We start from the raw sequence: 17,728 nt of genomic DNA on the forward strand, positions 1-17,728 counted from the left end.
TTTTATATAGTCACACAATACGTTTTTATAGTCACACAATACTTCTGGGAATTGTTTTTAACATTTTGGAAGTTATGTAAACTAGAAAAGGTCCTGCATTTTTCAAAAATCCAATAAGAAATAAAGTTTTATTAATTCTGGAGGTCAAAGGGAGCATATCGGAACTGAAGAGGGAGGTGATTGGGATATAGTTGTTTCTATAGTTACCTTAGAAGTAGCCTGTTGTTGTGGTCCTGCAAATACAGCAAGTGACCAAAGCAACATCTGCAACATGTTTGTATATCCAACATGATCTTCCCATATACTGCTTCGAAAGTATGAAATTAATAAAATAAATGGAAAAAGCAATTCAAAATGATGATTGTTAGCGATGCAAGATTGACTCTCTTAAACGTTGGAATCAGATTAAAAGTTGCACTACCATCTCATACTGGCATTCAGGTCTTTTCAAAAAGAGAACACCCTCTTAACCCTATCTTTATTGTATTCCTGTTCTTTAAAGGGAAACTTATAAAGGGCATAAAGATAAAGGGAACCACAGCTCCTTTCTAAGCCCTCATGCATCTGTTACATAATTTTCAAAAGGTTACCTTTGACGGCACAGCTTGCTGAAGGAAAGGTTACACATCACAAAAGTTGCCCACACATCAGCCTCCCTTACGAGCTTCAGGAAATAAACTCCAGGGGCCGGTTGTACTGAACGGACCTGATCCTGGATCCAGGCTCCGATCTTGATCCTATGAAGTACTGGGTTGCGCAAAAAGGATCAGAGCTGATCTTGAGTTTAGTTTCGGCTCAAAATCTGATCCTTTTTTGATCTTGCTTCAGACCAAGATCAGAGTGGGGTCATTGAACGTTCTATAAATGGAGAAATTAAATGTTTTTAGTTCTGAATAAAGGAATAAACAAAATAATGTAATTCCTCCATTTAAATCTCAGCTCTGATCCTGCTTTACGGTTGATGATTGCGAATGAAACGAATGAAACTAATATATATTAAACAACTGAGATGTTTGACAGACACCGTCATAATACGTAAAGGAAACTCATTTTATAATTGCTAAAGTAATCTTTAAATAAGCACAATGTATTTAGAAATTTGCAGGTCCTAAAAAAAATATTTCCCTAAAGGGAATCTGAAATAATGTACTTTTGCACACATTACAACATGAAAAAAAAAAATATATATATATATATATATATATATATATATATATATATATATATATATATATATATATATATATATATATATATATATATATAGTACTGTGCAAAAGTTTTAGGCAGGTGTGAAAAAATGCTGTAAAGTAAGAATGCTTTCAAAAAGACATGTTAATAGTTTATATTTATCAATTAACTAAATGCAAAGTGAGTGAACAGAAGAAAAATCTAAATTGGTGTGACCACCCTTTGCCTTCAAAACAGCATCAATTCTTCTACGTACACTTGCACAAAGTCAGGGATTTTGTAGGCATATAGTCAGGTGTATGATTAAACAGTTATACCAAACAGGTGCTAATGATCATCAATTCAATATGTAGGTTGAAACACAATCATTAACTGAAACAGAAACAGCTGTGTAGGAGGTATACAACTGGGTGAGGAACAGCCAAACTCAGCTAACAAGGTGAGGTTGCTGAAGACAGTTTACTGTCAAAAGTCATACACCATGGCAAGACTGAGCACAGCAACAAGACACAAGGTAGTTATACTGCATCAGCAAGGTCTCTCCCTGGCAGAAATTTCAAGGCAGACAGGGGTTTTCAGATGTGCTGTCCAAGCTCTTTTGAAGAAGCACAAAGAAACAGGCAACGTTGCGGACCGTAGACGCAGTGGTCGGCCAAGGAAACTTACTGCAGCAGATGAAAGACACATCATGCTTACTTCCCTTCACAATCGGAAAATGTCAAGCTATGCCATCAGCTCAGAATTGGCAGAAAACAGTGGGACCCTGGTACACCCATCTACTGTCCGGAGAAGTCTGGTCAGAAGTGGCCTTCGTGGAAGACTTGCGGCCAAAAAGCCATACATCTGACGTGGAAAAAAGGCCAAGCGACTCAACTATGCACGAAAACAAAGGGACAGAAATGTGGCAGCAGGTGTTGTGGACTGATGAGTCAAAATTTGATATTTGGCTGTAGCAGAAGGCAGTTTGTTCGCCAAAGGGCTGGAGAGTGGTACACGAATGAGTGTCTGCAGGCAACAGTGAAGCATGATGGAGGTTCCTTGCAAGTTTGGGGCTGCATTTCTGCAAATTGAGTTGGGGATTTGGTCAGAATTAATGGTCTCCTCAGTGCTGAGAAGTATAGGCAGATACTTATCCATCATGCAATACCATCAGGGAGGCATCTGATTGGCCCCAAATTTATTCTGCAGCATGACAACGTCCCCAAACATACAGCGAAAGTCATTAAGAACTATCATCGGCGTAAAGAAGAACAAGGATTCCTGGAAGTGATGGTATGGCCCCCACAGAGCCCTGATCTCAACATCATTGAGTCTGTCTGGGATTACATGAAGAGAGAGAAGCAACTGAGGCTGCCTAAAAAGAAGAACTGTGGTTAGTTCTCCAAGATGTTTGGGCCAACCTACCTGCCGAGTTCCTTCAAAAACTGTATGCAAGTGTACCTAGAAGAATTGATGCTGTTTTGAAGGCAAAGGGTGGTCACACCAAATATTGATTTGATGTAGATTTTTCTTCTGTTCACTCACTTTGCATTTAGTTAATTGATAAATATAAACTACTAACATATCTATTTTTGAAAGCATTCTTACTTTACAGCATTTTTTCACATCTGCCTAAAACGTTTGCACAGTACTGATTATATATATATATCCTTCTTTTTTCTTAATGAGCTTACATTCTCTGACAGCGGCATTTTTCTAGTGGCAGCTGTCATCAGTCCTTGATTCAATTTGGTCAAAATGTGTTGATAGTTTGCCCTGAACCGATGTGCAGCTGGCTGTTTGTGTGTGTGGTGGCTAACTTTCTGCTGTAAAGAATACAGCATTGTGCATGTATCCATCAGAAAATGCACATGACCATGAATGTAACATTTATTATAAACTTTTTAGAAGTTAAAAAACACAACAACCAGATATTAACATACTCAATTTGTTTATGGAAGTGTTGGATTTTTAAATTATAAATGTAGTAGTTACTGCTAATAGGTTCCAGTATGAACAGGATTTCAAAAAATGTATGAACAGGATTTATGTTGTTTTAAATTAAATGTACTTGATATTCTAGAATGTCAATGTCAGCTGACATTCAGAATCTTTTAACGAATATTCGCTTCTGATTGGTCAGTTTCCCTAGTTACGGCACACGTAGCATCAGAGTGGAATCAAAAAATCGAAGGAGCATGTTCAAGATCCGTTTAGTAGTACGCCTTCTATCAAGATCCAGCTCCAGTGAGCCCGGATCCAATCCTGTTTTTTGATCTCGTTAGCACAACTGGACCCAGCTGTAATTCCACCTTGTTTCCCATAGCAATAGCAGAACTTCTCGGCAGAAACTGTAATAACAAAGATTTGACAGCGGGGCAGAGAGAGCAAATAAGGCTACAAAAGACAAGCCCAGAGAACAAGGCCAGGCAGCCTGTCAATACATCAGGTGGAAAAAAAGTATTTTTTACATGTTACTTGAGTAAAAGTACTGTTACTTGGAAAAAAATATAATTAAGTAAAAGTCAAAGTATCCTTCTAGAACACTACTTGAGGAAAAGTACAAACGTATTACACACCAAGTATATTTATCAGGGGGCACTACTATTTTACACACACCTAGACTAATATACATTGAAATCTCAAATCAGGATTTAAAATTTTAGTCACAACCTTTATCCATAAATAAAACACAACAGGGGCGGGGGGGAGGGTTATAAAATCACACGGTTGTAATCTGACGAGAGTCAGTTAATAGTTGGAACGCATTAGAAGCTTATATGCAGTAGAACAGGTATTGAAAATGTCTCATGAAATATATAACGGATTTTGTTGTAAATTCTCAATGGCCTCACATGATAAAGTCATGCAAACGCCGCAAACTGGGGGTGCTGCTTTGCGGAGCAATACGCAAAACACACGCATGCAGTGACATTCTGGAGATGCTAGATGTCCATTTCCTCATGACATCGGAGCACAAGTCAGTCTTTGGGGCCTTCTGACTGTCTTTGTCTACAACTGTAAATAAAATACAGCTGCTCAACCTGTGTTTTACAAGTAAACATTTCTCAATTGCAATACTCTATTTAAGTGAATCATAGCAGTATATGCTACTTTTGTTTTATGGAAAGCATGTTGTAAACACTGTAGCAACACATTTTTTTTACTTAAATAGATAAACAGGTGTTGATGCTGGCTTTGTTTTATTAACATGTTTAATATAAGAGCAAAGCTATTAAAGTGCTTTGAGGCGATTTGTCACGAAAGGTGCTATATAAGAAATGAAAATGGATTGATTGATTAATTGATTGATATACAGGGGTTACAGTTTTGTTCAATGGCTTACCCCCACTGCAAAAAAGGAAGTATACAAGGTAGTAATGTTTTATGATCAATTAAATGTTTATTTGCTTAGAGTCTGTTTATTGTCCATGCTTCCGAAAAGAACTTTTCCAGTCCAGGATTTTAAAGGCTTATAATTTACTTATTTATTTACACTCCATAATTACACTCTAGAGCAGGGGTCTCCAACCCTGGTCCTGGAGAGTCCCTATCCAGCAGGTTTTATAGGTGTCTTTACATCATCAGTGGCCAAAGATCTGGAATACCTGTAAATCTTGACTAATTAAGCCAATAATTGGTTCAATTAAGTAACTGAGCGATTGGTTGAAATGAAAACCAGCAGCCACAGTAGTTCTCCAGGACCAGGCTCTATACAGTATTTGTTTTCTTGTGTTTTTACCAGAATATCCAGTGTATAACAAGTGACAGGACAGAGGCCCTGCAGGGATGAATAGGGTGTTTGTTTATGTGTGTTTGAGTTTAAATAAAGTTTAAAGTCATATGAATTTAAGTTTGGCAGTGATGGGGTTAAAACCCCATCTCTGAAAAATCCAGGTGTAGAATGTGACTTGAGCTTAATTGAATAATCGGTGATCAATTATGCAGAACAGTGCAGGAGAAAGATGGAAAAAATAGGTAATTTTGAGTGCAGAGATAGCTGTGCTTGATGCTGTGTTTATTTAGAAGTGTTTTTTTTTTTATTTTGTTTTATTTAAACCTTTTGTTTTGGTTCCTGTGTTTTATTTGCAAAAGTGCTTAACTTGCCTGCCTCTGAGTTTGTTATTCCAGCCTTGACCAGCCGCCACTTTACATACCATGTAGAAAACAGAGATGATTCATTTGGAAACTGCAGCAATGAGGTCCAAACCACTATAACTCTGCCACAGAATAATGAAAACGCACCCATATTTTATTTTGTTATGACGTTTATACATTGTAAACAAGTTAAAATTGTAACGATTCAAATGAATTTCTTGATGCTCATCCATAACTTCAAACACACAATCATAAAGTATTTGAGCATCAAAAGAAACATATCTTATATTTGGATAAAAATTCACTAGATGTGATCGAAAAATGATAAACTATGTTTCAGAGCAGGTGCAGTGACTTTTTTTTGTGCTGTTTAACAGTTGACATCATGAAGATGCTGCAAAATTATCCATCGATCTTGGGCAGTTGTTGTAACTTTTGGTCTCCCAGTTCGTGGCTTGTCATTGACAGAGTGTGGCTGGTTATACCGCCTCGCCAGATTTGAAATTGCTGGCTGTAAGCACCCAAGACGGTGAGCCATAGTACGCTGCCCTAGTCCAGCCTCCAACATGCCGATCGCACAAAGGCTCTGCTCTCTTGACAAACATGGCATATTGTTTTTTTTTTTCTGTGATTTTTTTTTTTTATTGCTTTTATTCAAGCTTGCAATTCAACAGCTGAAATCACTCCGTATCCAGTGTCCAATCAACTGTCTCACTAATTAGGTGATTAAGTGCATATGCTTCATTCCTTGTCACGCAAGCTTGTCGTGGTCAAGGATGAATGCTCAAGTGATTAAAAAGAAAGCAAAAACATTGTGTCAATGTCCATCATTTATATACCTTTTTTTTAAAAAATAAACATGTTGTAATAGTGATAAGTTTCTTTTGATGCTCGGTATATAATACTTTATATTGTGTAACATACATATATTGTGTTTAGTCTCTAAAGAAAATGTAAAGGGGAAGGTGGTTGCAATGAGCCTTAATAACTACAGGGTTTAAAGAAATACATTCTGCAATTGCAAATTTTGTACTCACACTTATGAAGAACCTGTCCCTTAGTTTATGAGCCCAGACAGTTGTTTTGGCCTACAAAGATTTTATTAACGGTTTCATTAGTGCTATGCCTGTGGTCGCGGTTAGAGATTAGAGATAAACACTATTTTGGCTGAAGGATCAGAAGCAAAATTTAAATTCCGCCTATGTTCAAGTTTGAGGCATGTACTTTACATGTCAAGGGTTTAGCATAATTAACTGATATTTAAAAAGATATCCAAAAGTTGTTCAAATTGTTATCATTTCAGAAAGGAAAAAACAACTTAAGACTACTTACAAGAGTTTAAATTAAACAAGTTTCTGGATTGGTAACTTTATTGGGTGTGTATTTTTTCTTCCTGAGGATCTGGAATGAAGTTCTTAACCCATTGTGTTTTCCTAGAATTTTGCCTGAAACCAATAGCATACTAATATTACGCATTAAAGTAAACAGTTATTTAATTAAAGGAGGCAGAAATAACACTGCTGCTCCAGCAGAAAAGCCTTGATTACTACAGCTTTGGGGCAAACACTAATCATGTTCTCCAACTTCCTGAAACAATGAGTGTTCAATAGCAATCTAGGACAGCGCACCCTAGAGCGGAGCAGAGACAGTGCAGGAAGCCAGTGAACTGTATTTAGCTTTACAAAGACATTCATCTGCATTTTGAATATTGTGTGTGAACTGATAAGCAATTCACATAACAGATTGTTTGACATTCCATTACACTGGAAACCCTATAGCAATAAGTGGATTCGCTATTAGAAACTAACTGACTCCCCTTTTTTACTCTTTAGGTGTTCTACTGATCCTGGCACTGACAGAAGAGCTGATATCTGCTGTACAGGAACTGTCTCCTAGTCTGATATCTCAGGGACCCATCAAAGACCTCTCTGTCACTAGGGCAATGTTGAACAGGTCTAGAGCTCCTTCCTCCAGAATATCAGGCAGTTCAGTCTGGCAACAAAACTCCAGCACAAAAGGAAACAACTTGCCAAATATTCAGGGACACTATGCCACTGATCTGTCAGGCTCTGGCAACATTGAACCCACCCCAACTACCAACCTTGTGAAAAAAAAAATAACAACAGGCTTACCCCAGGGTGTTTCTATCAGTCATCGCAGCACAAGAGAGGATGTCCATGAATTCCCCCACAACAGTACTTTAAATGCAGAACATTTAAAAGAAAAGATGCCCGAGTTGGATACAGATGGGCCCACTGGATCCCCACAGCCTTACTTTACCACCAAACCGCAGCCTTTGTCTTCAACAAGAATGCTTCTCGATCATTCTTTGGATAGTCCAGACCTTTCTGGCATCCGTGCCAATTCTTTGCAGGAATTATCACAAATCTTCAATGTCTCAATTGCCAATGGCCTTACAAGCACAGGGCAAGATGGAAGCTCAGAGGTCACCTCGCAAGGGTGGACAGAGACACTGGTCCTTTCTATCTCACCAACCATCCCATTGGTTCTGCCTGAGACAGCATCGGTGCCTTTTGGTTCCCCCTCTGACAATGGTGTCTTTACTTTAAGCAGCTCTTTGACTGAGCAACTGCCAGGCAAATCCTTAATGTTTGCAACTCCCACATGGAATGAGCCCCCATCCTCACAATGGCCTCAGAGTCCTGCTAAAGAACAGGCTAATATTTCATTAACTACATTGGAGAGTGATACAAAGACAAGCACGACTTTCAATGGCAGTGTAATGAACACTAATTTGGATGACATGGTACCATGGAATGGAACCTTTGCCACCACTACAGAATCTCATTCCACGGCAACAGGGAACTTCCTGAATAGAAAGGTGCCTGCAGTGACCAAGGGGCCTGGATTTCCTGGTAACCACTCCCATGTGACTGAAGTGGACAAGCCTCATCAGAGGGCCACCATCTGTCTCAGCAAAGTCGACATTGTGTGGATTATTTTGGCCATCAGTGTCCTCATTTCATCCTGTTGTAAGTATTCCCCTTTATATCTCAGGAAGGAACCCCTTATACTTTTACAAAATATCAGTGAGGATACAGGTTGGCCCCGGTCAGGTTAGAATCAAGCATTGCAATCAGGCCTGTGCAGACTGCTAGACCTGTGCATTTTAAAGTTTACACAAAATCTCCAAAAATAACTGTACTGTACAACTGGAAATGTTTGGTATTGCTGTATTTTTTATGTTCCATTAATGCTGTAGTAATGTAATTACAAAGAAACTGCACCTAAATTCCTACTAGATTCCGTACTTGAATTTATATCAAGTAATCCTTCATAATATCAACCCTGGTTCATGGCAATGCTGTTCCTGTTCAATGCATATAGGGTGTGAGGCTCAGTATGTGGGAGGCCTCGGAATGGTACACAGAGAGTCTGGTTTGTCAAATCCCACCATGTTTATTTACAAACAAACACAAAAACACGTACTGTCACTTTACGACAAACTACTTACAAACATGTACAACACAGGTCCTGAGAGGAGCGTGCATAATAAGACATGGTTCTTCAAATACCACAGAAACAGCTCTGCGCTCTTCTGAAGCAATATTGAGCCGCCTTAGTCCCAGGAAATCTGTCCTGACCAGTGGAGAGGCTGCTCATTTTGTACACGTTACCTCCGCCCCCAAACCCATGACCTAGGATTGGAACCAGGTGTAACTCATTATCCCTGTAGTTGCCAGAGCTTGCAGGGTGGACAGGTTCCTCCTTCTGCTAGTGGGAGGTGAACTTTTCAGTGCAGGGAATTCCTTTACCCTGTCACAGCCTCGTGTTCACTTAATAATAATTACATTTTTAATACAGTAAGTTAATAGTTATGTAATAGTTTTCTAAGAACAACTTAGTCAAAAAAAATGAGAGTGGGCCAAGCATTTGTTTTTGCACTGATTCTAGCAGTGTTTTAGGACTAGCATTACATTACAACTCAGAATCACTCAGGTCTCATATGGAAAAGGTTCAGGCTCCTTTAATGTAGTCCCTTGTGTGCAGAAAAGCTCAATGCTCACACTTGTGGATGTGTGTGGAGAATAAAAAAGGTCAGCCAATGCCACCCTTATGTTTGAGAGAAAGGCACTGGTTAATACTAGAGATGGGAATGTGTAATTGTTTATTTGAATAATCCATTTGAAAATTGTTAATCATTTAGAACATCTTATATTGCAACATGTATAAATGGCCAGAACAGTACCTTTAACCACGCTAAGCCTGCTGCTACAGCCCAACGTACTACTATAAATAAATATTAAATAAATAATGATTTCTTTCTGTTTCTTAATTACTCAAGCTCCTGACAGATTTTAAAAAAAGGCGTTCTTAAAAGTGCAAGATGATACCAATACTGTAGCTATGGGTAACAGAGGTGGTTGGAATGCACCATTACACATATTAAAACTATTTTGTTATTCAATTTAATTAATACAAGGGACAACAAAAATTCTTAAACCACTGTGATTAATATTAATAAGCAAGCCAATACCAAATGTAACATGAACGAGATTGCAGCCAATAAACTTTCCAAAAAAAAAAAAAAAAAAAAGTTTATTTGAAAAAAATTAAATGTTACATTTTACCAAAGTAGACACTAAAATTGTAAAATTCACAATTTGCAATAAAAGACTAAGTTAAATGAACTGCACAGGGACAATATTAACCACCTACAACACAAGCAGCATGTATCCACCTTCCTGCAGAGAGAGGCCCAGCCTCAAGCCTCGGGCTCTGTTGAATGCAAGACTGAGAGTATGCCTTGTAGTGGTGTAACGATTCACTGGTGTAGTGTGCAAGCTATATCTGTATTTGGACTAGCTTAAATTGTAATAATAAAATACCTTGTTTTGAATTCAAATCTGTAGAACCTGACCTTTATCAAAAGAATCAGACTAAACAACGTTTCTAGTGAATACAAAGGAACAGTTTTATTTAAAAAAAAAAAAAAAAACAACTAAATAAAGGAAAAATGAAAGGTGCAACAACTAAACCAAAATAATACAGAAAAGAAGAATTAACTAAACAGTATAGAAAGAAACATAAACAACGACACCCCACTGCTAGTGGTTTAATAGCGATCCAACGCAATCTATGGGAGATTCCCTTAAGGTTACAACTGCATTCCTGACAGCTATTTAAGACGAAGGTTAGTCTGTACAAGGGTATTGTTAGTAACACAAATATTTACTTTCGTTAATATTTGATAATCAAAGCATCGTTAAATCACTCTCTATATATATATATATATATATATATATATATATATATATATATATATATATATATATATATAGTTTTGGTTCAGAAGGCAATTCTCACTCTTGCGAGATAAAGAAGCTCTGCTTTCATATAAATCACATACAAACAAATACTATAGTGTTCAGTAACTCAAAGCATGAATTGAAAGCAATAATACTTTTCTTACATTCCACTTAAAACAAACCATTAATTTTACTTTAAGGTCTGCTTATTCTCGAGTTCATAAGAGGATTAAAACATGGACGTGTGCTGCCTCCTCCAGCTGTTCCATGTCTTCAACAGTACAGGTGCTCGAAGGCTCTCCTGCTGGCGAGGACAGGTCCATATTCTGGGGTCTGCCTTCCTCGCGTTTCCTCTCCACTTCAGGGTACGAAAAAAATGTCATTGTAAAGAACTAGAGTCATTAACTATTTAGATATTCCACTGAAACAGCAATTCTTCCACCAATATGTGCACTCTTCATCTGGTTATGTCTGGGATATTCCACCGCAAACTCCGGCACTGCTAGCTCAATAAATTAAATATATTTCAATTTATATTGACTTCAGATGTTCATCCAACTCTTTCTCCGGTGATCAATCGGGGCTGAGTTAAAGATTTGACTACAAGTACTTTCAGGATTTTAAATATCTTACACAGTGGACTTCCACACCAAGGCAAACACTAGAATCGTTATCTCATATTAGAGTGTCCAAAAATGGTATCTCTGTTCCAGCTGGTTTGTGTATCAGAACCTTGGATTTCGTGTCAGGAACACTGTTTGAGTGTCACGCTCATACTTTTGTAATGTTCTCTTTACACGTGGAGTGTTTTTCATTGGTTGTTCTCCATTGGTCTGCTATTCCGCCCCCTGTTGGCTGGATTTATGTGATGGACTGGTTCCTGTCTAAGGTGTCAAAGCACCCAGAACTGTCTGGGTTGAGGCGCAAATGGAGTCATTCAGCGATCGTGAAGATAAGCCATTTGTTCAGTGGTTAGTTTATGACTCTTTTTAAAAGCATTCTTTGTCAGTAGAGGAGTTTGTGACCAGAAACCAAGTAGACACAGAGAATGGCTTAAAATCCCCCAATGTGTATTTCAATTATGTTACTTTTTTTATATACAGAATGATATTATGACCCATTCTGGCGCTACACCAGTATGGACAATATATCGATCCAGACTCTTTAGGTTCGATTTAGTGAATAAGGAATCGTTTCTACCGATACTAATGCACTGCAACTCATAGTAAACACAGTGATAATGCAACATCGTTTACTGAAAAATAAAGCGACGCGGGACTGCGCATGATAATATATTTACTTTTCTTCCTGGTTCAAATATTGTTTTACGTCATTACAATGTGTTCAACATAGCAGACACGATGGCGGACACAAAAAAAAAGCAACAGACCGAAGGGAAAACTAGCTAAGTCAGATGAGATTTACAAGATATGCCAAACAGAAGTTAAGTACACTGGAAATACAACTAATCTTTCCGTGCATTTGAGAAGATGCAACAATATCGGCGCAGACTGCATTGATTTAAAGACCCTTATAAAACCTGCTAGGCTACGGCCCTCTAGGACCAGAGCTGGGCACCCCTGCTGTAGGTGTTCTTGACATTTGCAAAGCAGACCACAATGCCATAATGCATAAAGAAATGAGTTTTTAAAAAGGAGTATTGTGTCCCACATATTTATTTATTTATTTTTTGTAATATATTTTAGAAGGTTAGGTATTATAAGCATATGTTGGAAATTTCAGGGCTGTAGGCATTTCATGTACACACAGAAAAAAAAATCACTTTTGGTTTAAAAAAGGTAATGCCTCTTATTTGTTTTGATGCCGTATTGTCAATATGAATATATTGTTTGGGATAGACCTATTCTTTGTTGAAGAATGAGTAGTGTGTTTGCTCTGTCCTTGCTCGTAGTTGTAAAAATTGTTATTTACACTTGTTTTGGGAACACAGTTAATGAGTGTGAAAAGATGGCTTGAGTGGTGCATGCGGGTGGTGCTGTCAGACCAGGAATTGAAACCAAAACAATACCACGTACGGGGCTAAACTGAACACTGTAGCACTTAGCTTTTTATTAAACAAAAAAAAAAAAAACACTTTAAAAAAAACACAATAATAAACAAAAGGGCACACGGGCCAAAGTAAAATAACACTTACTTTCCTTAACTCTCTCCACCGCTCTGAGCCCAGAGTGGGTCTTTTATACTGTGGCTGGAGCCTTAATTACCTTGTAACAGGGCAAGCAGCCCTGTACAGCTTTATTTTTAGAACGGGGTCTCCCCCTCCACCCCTGTGTTATTTTGTATTTGTTTATTGTGTTTATTTTGTGTATATATAGATGACGGCGAGCGCTGTGTGTTTTGTTTATGTATTATTTATTGTATGATGGCGAACCGCCATGTGCTTTCTTTATTGTTTTTGTATTGTTTTGCAGCGTGGATGGGAAGCCCCATCCATATTAAAAACTTGTGCAGAAGGTGACCATCTCCCGAATTAATTAGGTGATTAATTTGTTGCTAATTGGGAGATGTTCACCGGCAGCACGCTCAGTTCCATGTGGGTGTCTGGAGGAGGAACTGGAGAGTGAGAGGAGAAAGAGACAGCAGATAAAGGATCCGTGAAGGCTACTGCCCAGCCGGACCTTAACTTATTATTTGTGTTCGTGATTATTTTTGTTTAATTATTTATTTTCTGTGCTCTGTGAGCAAGTGTTTATTTTTCTTTAAACATTTTATTTATTTTTTAATTTTTTTATGTAAAATAAAAACGGTGCAAGCTGCGTCTTTGTTGAAACTGCAGATGCCTTTGTTGTTCATCCTTCTTCTGGTCTGACGTCACCGCAATGCCATTTCCTACCACATACAGTACATATTAAACAATTACCTTATTAAGGCTCCAGCCACATACCAATGTTTCAACCCTATCCACACCAGCTACATTTTGAGACTGGCTTTTTCGGCGGTCTAAAACAATAAATAACAATGACGGATGGCTTTCGTCCATCTGCACACAAACACATAAATAATAATAATAATAATAATAATAATAATAATAATAATAATAATAATAATAATAATAATAATAATAATAATAATAATACATATTCCATGTTCTCCTCGGGTTCTTCTCCTGAATGATGACTGTACTCTCGATCTCTCACGGCAGCAGAAGAGGATTTGGTTGGCTGGCCTCACAGCAGCTAAAAGTTACTGGCGCTCTGCTGGGAGCCGCCCCACTCCCTCCCCTGGCAACATTGGCTCCTCACTTTCCTTCACATTATCCACCACTTTTTCGGGTAGCACACCGTGTACAATAATGTTTGAAATCGAGCCAACAAAATAGATAGAGCCAACAAAATTCATACCTAGCTCAATTTTTTGTCATAGAATCTAAAAGCCACATATAAAACATACGTTTCATGGATAAATGGAAGATCAAGGGTCATTAAGGATTATTATTTATTTTTAACAATCGGCTAGCTCCACATGAGTGTAAAAATGAAGATGTAGCATGGGTGGTATCAAGTTGAGATTTACACACAAGGGAGTCATAATGGTGATCTATCTCTAGATAGAATTTCATTGTGGGATATTTCTCTATTCCTGAGATATTAAGGATTATCCCAAAAAAAAGTTGTTGTTTTGTTTTTTTTGTTTTTTGCCAGGCAGAATTGCATTTCCAAGGCATAGTCAATTCCATGGGGGAAAGAAAGCAATTTCTTAATAAAAATACTAGAAAATGTAAATAAGTCATTTAACAGACTGTTTATGTTGTATGACTTTTGTTGTGTGTAAAATATTCCCAATGCTGTGGGGTTTCTTGACCTGTCTAGGCGGCAAAAGCTTCACATTTTCCATGTGTTGTTTCCAGTGATTATGCACTCTGGCCCAATACATTTTGCTATACAAACTCTACTTAGTCTCATAGGTTTAAACAGTGCTAGGTCCCACTCCTGTGACTCTTAGCACCCGCTAGCTTAGGTGTCCTAGAGGTTTTAAAATCCATTTACCTACTCCTTAATTTCACTATCATGTTCACTTCACTTCAATTATTGTGCAGCTGAAGGTAGAACAGTAAAGACTTTTTACCATGTTATGCAAGAACTTCAATTAACCTGTGATGTCCATAAACAATAATGGTGAGGGGAAAAAAGGGAAAAACAGCTGTATTGAATAAAACTATTTTATAGGTAATAGTGCTCAACTAAGATTTAACTTGAAGGAATGATTCTAAAGTTTTTTCAGAGGTCTTTCTTGTGGTTTCGACTCTATGTCTTGTCCCATGGCAATAATGCTGCAATTTGTTGCAGAACCAGTGATGAGGGGAAATCCCTCTGTATTAAAGGTATATCTGGCAGCTATTTGGCTTGCCATGTTAAGATTGGCTCCCCAGGAGCTCACTTTCTAGTGACTCGCTGACTCGGAAGGGGCGAAGACGAACACACGCTGTCCTCCAAAACGCGTGCCGTCAGCCGCCCGCATCTTTACACAGCGTCGGAGGACAACGCAGCTGTCAAACCTTCAGGTGCCTGGCCAGACCACAGGGGTTGCTGTTGTGTGGTGAGCTGAGGACACCCTGGCCGACCATCCTCCCCCCCCAGTGGGCCAAATTTTGCACCACCCCCTAGGAACCCAGTCATGGTCAGCAGTAACATCGCCTGGATTCAAACTTGCGATCTCCAGGCTATAGGGCACATCTGTGTGCAGATTGCCTTTACTGGATGCGCCACTCGAGAGCCCCTTTGAGCAGACAATCTTAACATCTCACTTTCTGATGGGCAATTTTTGAAAGGGGTTCAGCGACTTTGGCCGCATATGAAGGACTTGTTCCTGGAGGCTAAATGCGGTGCTCAACACACTACTGAAGCCTCCATTTGAGTCCATGCATTCAGCTGAGCTGGAATATTATTGCTCAAGAGACTGTTGCTTGCTATCACCTTTGCAAAGCTGGTGAGCGAGATGCAGGCTTTCAACTTAGCCAGAGTCTGCTTAATTTTTACAGAGGCAGGACAAGAGTTATGCTCCATACCAATCCTGCCTTTTGCCAAAGACTATCTCGGCATTCCATGTCAACCAGTCTGTGGAATTGGAGGCTTCCTTCCACCTCCTTCCAGTCTGACAGGGAGCTGCAGCTCCATATGCTATGCCCAGTGTGGGTCCTGGTGTGCTACATTGAAAGGACGAAAAGCTTTGTCTGCTCTGGGACAAAATCCCAGAGTGAAGCCCTGTCTAAGCAGAGGCTGTCCAAATGGATAGCAGACAGTCAGGACTGTCTATGAGCTGGCCAGCTTGCCCTCTCCAGAAAGATCACTGCCCATTCCTTCAGGTGCATGGCAACTTTGTGGGCTTTATTCCAGGGTGCATCTGTCAAGGACATTTGCAATGCAGCGGTGTGGGCTACTCTCCATACCTTTACTAGGTTCTACACGAATGTCGTGGATCCTCAAAATCCTGGCTTTGGAACTAGTGTTAAGGGTGGCTTCTGAGTTGACGCTTACAGCACAGGCATAGATATGAATTTCTCCCTCAATTTTTAGCCCTAGCTACATTTTACTGGGGTTCCTAATGGTAACACATAAGGTAGCCTCCCAGCATAGCCTTGTACTTATTCCAGTCATTCCTCAATTTTGCCCTTGTGACAGCTTTGGTACAGTCACCCATTAGGTAATGGTTACATTTCGTACTTGAAAGGGAACGCTAGGTTATTATCATAACCCTGGTTTCCTGAAATATAATTGTAACCATTAACCTTCAAGGTCCATGATTGCAGCCTGCTTGAAGAAAAATGACACTGAGTTCTGTGCATGCAGTCCTTAATACCCTTGGGGGCGGGCATGACTGAGTCACAGAGACTCAGCTGAGCAGCTTTGATATAGAATATTCAGGTTTTTGGTTTTTAGGAGGTAAACACCTATTAGGTAATGGTTACATTTTATTTTTTTATTTTTTTTAACGTATCATGCAAATGTCTTGATTTTAAAATAATCTAATTTCAGTTACTATACTATACTATATATGTTATCTTCCCATCAGAGCACTATAAAAAATAAGGCTTGTTTAAATATGTCCATAATTGGATTTTCTCCCAGCAATGCAACTGTCTATTTGCATGCAGTGGGGGGAGCTGGCAGAGTTGAAAGGTCAGATTGTTGCATGATTTGAATGGAATGAGGGAGGCACAAGCTAAAAGCCAGGTACAATATATACAGATTTAGAAATATATATAATAACTCAATATTGAAGCAACAGAACTAGAGGTCGGCACAGGTAGAAAATCCAGAACTGGGTATGTTTATTTTTTACAGTCAACCTTTAGGAGTTTCTATTGGCACACGTGCGCCTAAATTAAAATTTACATTCGCACAAGTAAATGTTTTGTCTCATATGCAACCAAATTAGTCGCACTGTAGAGCCCTGTTGTTATGATGTTTTGTTTCCGATTTAGTTCCTGAGAATAGTCACCGCAGTTATTATTATTGAGGTATACTTTGCTCTCGCTGGGTTATTGTTTTCTGTAAAACACTGATATCCTGTGAGTTAAGAAAAGGCTTAATGCAAAAGCTTGTTTTATGATCCGCACTTACAACAGTATTGTCATATTTTTTTAATTTTCTTTAAATTTTCAAATTAATAAATTGAAACTTGAATAGTAAAAAGAGACCCAGGTAGCGTCGGGTAATTTAAAACCCAGTTTTACCTGGGTTTTCGAGTACCATGCCGACTTCCATTAGAAACACTATAAAATAGTAAGGCAAATTATAAAAGAAGCCACTTACTTTTTAAGATACAAATTTTGCTGCAAATTCCAATGGGATTTTTCATTACCACAACTCATTTAGTGCAATAAGATTAAATATCAATTAGCTCCCTGCTGTTTTGAGAGCCAGTTATAATAGAACACAGCCTGGCTTGTTGCTATGGTAACTCAGTTTATGGGTCAAAATATGTAGTCGATGTGCCACAAGAAGAATAATTGACCTAGGGTTTCAAAAGGCTAGTTTTGCAAAAAAAAAGTGGCAATAGCTTTTGCTTTCTTTTTTTGTTGTGATTCATTTTTATTTTTGAGAACTGGTTCTGGTGATTGTAACAGTATACCAATTTCAATAAGCAATCTAAGACTTGAAACAGAGAGTGGGGGAAGAGTTAAATTAATTTTTTTTTTTTTTTTTTAAAGTGTATTCAATCTTTTGTCT

At 38.4% G+C, this 17,728-nt stretch overlaps 1 protein-coding gene across 2 annotated transcripts in view; it reads left to right on the forward strand.

Moving 5' to 3' along the window:
- The window catches only part of LOC121314552 (transmembrane protein 108-like), a 120,745-nt gene that overhangs the window by 98,029 nt on the left and 4,988 nt on the right, over positions 1–17,728 (forward strand). For both annotated transcript variants that reach the window (XM_041247945.1, XM_041247944.1), the window contains exon 4: positions 7,101–8,261. In XM_041247945.1, coding sequence (XP_041103879.1) covers positions 7,101–8,261 — 1,161 coding nt within the window. The remainder of the gene's footprint in view (positions 1–7,100; positions 8,262–17,728) is intronic.

Source organism: Polyodon spathula, chromosome 4 (assembly GCF_017654505.1).
Source record: "Polyodon spathula isolate WHYD16114869_AA chromosome 4, ASM1765450v1, whole genome shotgun sequence".
In the NCBI taxonomy this organism is placed as follows: domain Eukaryota; kingdom Metazoa; phylum Chordata; class Actinopteri; order Acipenseriformes; family Polyodontidae; genus Polyodon; species Polyodon spathula.